Source organism: Triticum aestivum, chromosome 1A (genome assembly GCF_018294505.1).
Source record: "Triticum aestivum cultivar Chinese Spring chromosome 1A, IWGSC CS RefSeq v2.1, whole genome shotgun sequence".
NCBI classification, from domain to species: Eukaryota; Viridiplantae; Streptophyta; class Magnoliopsida; order Poales; family Poaceae; genus Triticum; species Triticum aestivum.
This window is the reverse complement of record NC_057794.1, coordinates 181,651,800-181,657,173: the sequence shown is the minus strand read 5'-3', so window position 1 is coordinate 181,657,173 and position 5,374 is coordinate 181,651,800. Positions and strand designations below refer to the sequence as shown.

The 5,374-nt window shown below is 40.7% G+C and overlaps 1 protein-coding gene across 1 annotated transcript; it reads left to right on the top strand.

Moving 5' to 3' along the window:
• Window positions 1–2,528: 2,528 nt before the first annotated feature.
• On the top strand, window positions 2,529–4,292 carry LOC123042671 (probable histone H2A variant 2). Its single transcript, XM_044465080.1, has 3 exons — window positions 2,529–2,690; window positions 2,773–2,920; window positions 3,771–4,292. Exons 2-3 carry the CDS (start codon window positions 2,798–2,800, stop codon window positions 4,065–4,067), a joined length of 420 nt encoding a protein of 139 aa, XP_044321015.1. The 5' UTR covers window positions 2,529–2,690; window positions 2,773–2,797; the 3' UTR covers window positions 4,068–4,292.
• Window positions 4,293–5,374: the final 1,082 nt, after the last annotated feature.

Here is a 5,374-nt window from a genome sequence, read left to right as displayed (position 1 = left end):
CGAGTTTGTAATCCCATCTCGGTGAGACCGAGATCCCTATCAGTGAGACCGATTTGCCTAGGGTTTGTGGCAGCGGCTATAACATTTGAAACTCGGTGGCGCCGGATAGGAAGAATCGGTGGGGCTGAGTTTGACTTTTGGTTTAGGTCATATGTGGATGTGAGAAAGTAGTTGAGGACTTTGGAGCATATCACTAAGCATTTGAGCAAGAGCCTCATTAAGCAACACCTCATCCCTCCTTGATAGTATTGGCTTTTCCTATAGACTCAATGTGATCTTGGATCACTAAAATAGAAAATGTAAAGTCTTGAGCTTTGAGATTGAGCCAATCCTTTGTCATTAGCACTGTTGAACTTATCTGAAACATACTAGATAAAAATGTTAGTCCAACAAGAGATATGTTGACATTAATTGCCAAAACCACCTAGGGAGCACTTGTGCTTTCACTCACTTTTATTACTTGTTACCTTGCTGTTTTTATAATTTTAGATTACAAAAACCTATATCTACCATCCATATTACACTTGTATCACCATCTCTTCGCCGAACTAGTGCACCTATACAATTTACCATTGTATTGGGTGTGTTGGGGACACAAGAGACTTTTTGTTATTTGGTTGCAGGGTTGTTTGAGAGAGACCATCTTCATCCTACGCCTCCCATGGATTGATAAACCTTAGGTCATCCACTTGAGGGAAATTTGCTGCTGTCCTACAAACCTCTGCACTTGGAGGCCCAACAACATCTACAAGAAGAAGGTTGTGTAGTAGACATCAAGCTCTTTTCTGGCGCCGTTGCCGGGGAGGTTAGCGCTTGAAGGTATATCTTTAGATCTTGCAATCGAATCTTTTAGTTTCTTATTTTATCACTAGTTTAGTCTATAAAAGAAAACTACAAAAAAATGGAAGGTTACCTCATATGCTTCATCTTTTAATGTCTTCCATGAAATTAGGATTCCGATAATTGTGCTAAAATATTAGAAGAAGAATGTATTAAAATGTTTGGCACTAAATCTATGAATGATGAGCATGATTGCAATGTTGTTAGTATGAACTCCTTGAATATCCATAGTACTAATGATGATTGCACCAGTCATGATGAAAATGTCTCTTATAAGCATGTCAACTTTTGTGGAGTGCATAGAGTTTGCAAGTACATACCAAATAGGGAAGATAGATTTTGCAAGATGCATAGGTATTTAGAAACTAAATAGTTGCAAGAGAGGCTAGATGTTTGTGCTGAAAATTTAAAATTTCTTCGCCATACTTGTGAACTTTGCAATGAACATGGTCATTTAAATCTCCAATGAAAATTGTTTCATGATCGTATCGTGTCCAAAAATTGTGATGATTTGATTTCCCTTGCACATCATAATGAACTTAGTTTGCTTTTGGGTTATGAAGAAATGAAACGTATAACGAAGCATATTCCAGAATATAACCTTGAGAAATTCCTCGATATTGATCTAGAAGAAATTTTTATGTATTGTGCGGTGAATTGTTATATTGCCAATTACATAAAGAAAAGAAAACAAATAGCAAAACAGTAGCCGTGCTATTTAGAAAACTTGATTCATTTTCAAGCATAAACGTGAACAAAATTTCAATGTCCACAGATTCAAAAACCATCACGAATTAGAAAAAAGTTCATGTATTAAAAAAAGTAGACAAATTCAAAAAAGTTCATCAAATTTGAAAAAAAGTTCATTAAATTTTGAAAAAGTTCATTGAATTTAGAAAAGTTCATCAACTTTTCAAAAAAGTTCATCGAATTTGAAAAGAGTTCATTGAATCTGGAAAAAAGTTCACAGATTTAAAAAAAGTTCATCGAATTTGAAAAAAAATTCATCAAATTTTTAAAAAATCATTGAGTTTGAATAAAGTTCATCGAAGTTGAAAAGAGTTCATCCAATTTAAAAACAGTTTATCAATTTAGAAAAAAGGTTCACCAATTTTAAAACGCATTAAAGAAAACAAAAAGAAGAAATAGAAAGGATAAGACAAAATGAAAAAGAAAGAAGGAAAAAGTAGAACCGAAGTAAAGAATGATAGAAAAGAGAACAATAAGTCAACTACTGGGGCTTAGCCTGGTGATTGGAACGAAGCCTCACCGCGAAGTGGTTGCGGTTTCGAAACCCGGATTGCCCCCATTTTTTGCGTTCGGAAAACAAATTATATGGGCCGGCCCATCTCGGGGCTCTGCAAGCGCCCGTTTACAGAATACACGTTAACGGGCGCCTGCTGCACTAAATAGGATTCGCCCCAGAAATAGATAGCAGCTTCCTAATTTTGAGAAACACCTGCCGTAAGAAAACGTGGTCAGGTCCATGGTGGTTTGGAAGCCCATATGTGTTGAGCGGAAATAGACAGCAGCTTCCAGTAACATCGGGCCAGCGCAAAACGCTCCGCAGTTTCCCGCTTCCTTTTTTTAGTTTTTTCACACTGCCGCCAATTGTTTTGTCAGTCCCACCGCGCGCGTAGTTCAAACCCCCCAAAAACATCAGCGCGCCAGAAATTTCGACGGTTTCCCTCCCAACTCCCCCCTCCCGCCCCCCCGCCCCGCCTCCCCACCACTGGAAATAAATACAGGGAGCAAAACCGCTGAATAGCGCAAAGAGGAGAGAAGCACCCAAGCCCCAGTCAGTTCTCAGCCCTGTAGCTGCTCCACAGAGAGAGGCGAGAGGAAGCCAGGTGGGGCAGGGGATCCCCGACGGTGTAGCTTGAAATATCTTTTGCTTGCTTGGTTTTGCTGATGGTTTCGGTGGTCGTGCAGGTAGGAGGCTCTGCTGCAAAGGGAGATGGCCGGGAAAGGAGGCAAGGGGCTGCTTGCGGCGAAGACGACGGCGGCCAAGGGCGCCGCCGACAAGGACAAGGACAAGAAGAAGGCGCCCGTGTCCCGCTCCTCCCGCGCCGGGATTCAGGTTTGCCCGCTCCCCAATTCCCCCTCTTTCCTCTCTCTGTCTCTCTCTCTCTGTGTGTGTGTGTGTGTGTGTGTGTGTGTGTGTGTGTGATAATCGATAGTTCTATTCTCCGGACCGTTCTCGCGGGTGAATTGTTAGATCTCTAAGTGTTTCCTGCCGCTGATCTGGTGCCATGTTGCACCTTTTGTTTGTACGAGATTTGTTGTAGAATCTTATTGCGTTCTGTTGTCAGTATTGATTATCGATTTGTATGAGTAATGATTATCGGTTAGCTGGTTTGTTTAGGATGTCTCCCCCATCTTAGTCGTAGTTTAGCTGTTCTATTGTAAACTATGTCAGATCTATGTTTTGCACTCCTGCAATGTTATGACAGTATACTGATTGCAGGCTTCAGTACCATGCACTGGCAAAAGTTCCATATTTTATTGATCTAACTTGTAGCTGTACCTTTTGAATCCTACCCACACTTGTACCGTACTATTGAGGGATCCGTTTACGATTTTTTCTATATAATTATAACATTGTTGGAGATAGTCACGTGTTTTTGTGATGCAAGCATTGCTGTCTACTTGGTTACTTGAATCATTTGAGGGGATGTACTCTTCCATGTTATCAATTTAATACTGATGCTGCAGGATTCAGCATCATGCACCCTCAATCTCACTTGTTCTGTGTTTTTAGACCATTCACTTGCTCTGTATCTGGCACACATACTATATTTTTGATCATAGTTTCAGCTTGGGACATCCATTATCAGAATTGATATCTTTACTGTTAATATTTCTGCATGTTTAAATTATGACCTCATCAATCGCCGATCATGACATGCTTGTGTGTTTGCACTATGCAGTTCCCGGTGGGACGTATACACAGGCAGCTCAAGCAGAGGGTCTCGGCTAATGGCCGTGTGGGTGCCACTGCTGCTGTGTACTCTGCAGCAATCCTTGAGTACCTTACTGCCGAGGTCCTTGAGCTGGCCGGCAACGCTAGCAAGGATCTCAAGGTGAAGCGTATCACCCCTCGCCACCTGCAGCTTGCGATCCGTGGAGATGAGGAGCTGGACACCCTCATCAAGGGCACCATCGCTGGTGGTGGTGTCATCCCTCACATCCACAAGTCACTCATCAACAAGACCTCCAAGGAGTGAATGAAATGCAATAACGGGTAGTTGTTGTGTGTTGTATCTTCGTGATCCCTTGTTATGTTGTGCTATCTGTTACGTGTTGCTATTATCACAACCTGAATAGGTTGTCTGAATTTGTGATTGGGCTAGCTTTCGGTAACTTGTTATTAGGTAAAGACTTGGCAAATGTAATCGTGATATGGAACTGCTCATATTTGGTTTCCTGAAGACTAGACAACCCTTGCTATTCGTCTTCATGGATATTCAGGTTTAACTTTTTTATTTTTGTTGGTTTCGCTTGAGATCACTGCAACTGGACTGCCTGCTGGCTGGACGTTTTGTTAGATTATGTTTATGTATAGTTTCTCTTGTGAAGAACAGATTCTTTGACAGCAAAATGGATGTTGAAACTTATTTGTTCTCATCTCTTGTGCATTCATAATCTGCTCCACACATCCTGTTGACCGTACCTGGCAGAGTGGTCCTTGGTTGAGGCTGTAGTGAACAGCTACAACGGGACTGGGTTTTGTCTGTCGATATTTTCTATGCGTCTATGAACAGTAGCTGGTCACCCCTTGTCATCCTTGCAACCGCATTTCTTGCTTTTAAAACATTAAGGCCTAGTTTGGCAGCAAAGTATTTTTTAAACTGTGGTAATTGAAAACCAGAGTATTCTCCTGGATGGCCAAGGAATACCACAGTTTTTTTAAAATAATGTTTTCCTCAGTTTTACATGTGTTTGGCTGGTGTTGTCTTATCAAAGTTTTGACCCAAGTATTTGGAGTGGATGATTGAGTAATTAGCGGCTGTTAACGGTGGCTGGCTGCATGCAGCCATGCACACGTTCGACTCGATCTAGCTAGATACCAGGATCTGTAGAATATGACTATCTCTGAAGCAGAAATAGCGATAGCATGTTGTGCTCTTCACAATTTTATTTCCAATAATGAGGGCGGCGAACAATGGTTGGACCAAGTTGAATCAGAGATTGATCCAATAAAAATAATTGATGTTCCAAGTGGAGATAAGCAGTATACAAATGATATACATTCTCTCAATGAGCGGCGTGCACTAGGTATCACAAAAAGGGATGAAATAGCCGATGCAATGTGGAACGACTACCAAAACTATCTCAGGCGGAAGAAGAAATACTGCTTGAAGTTCATTTGTTTTCATTTTTTTTGTTTTTAGTTGAAAAGTGTCAAGAATAAAATAAATTCATTTGTTCTTACTATATTTTTTTGGTACTTTGGAAGTGTCATGACTAAAATATATATCAACATTGTGCGGGAGGAATAAATAAATAAAATTCAACAGAGTTATTGTGCTTC

Excerpts from the sequence above, each read along its gene's own strand:
- LOC123042671 (XM_044465080.1), top strand. The coding sequence starts at position 2,798 with ATGGCCGGGAAAGGAGGCAAGGGGCTGCTTGCGGCGAAGACGACGGCG. Across the intron at positions 2,921-3,770 it reads CCTCCCGCGCCGGGATTCAG|TTCCCGGTGGGACGTATACA; the intron begins GTTTGCCCGCTC and ends TGCACTATGCAG.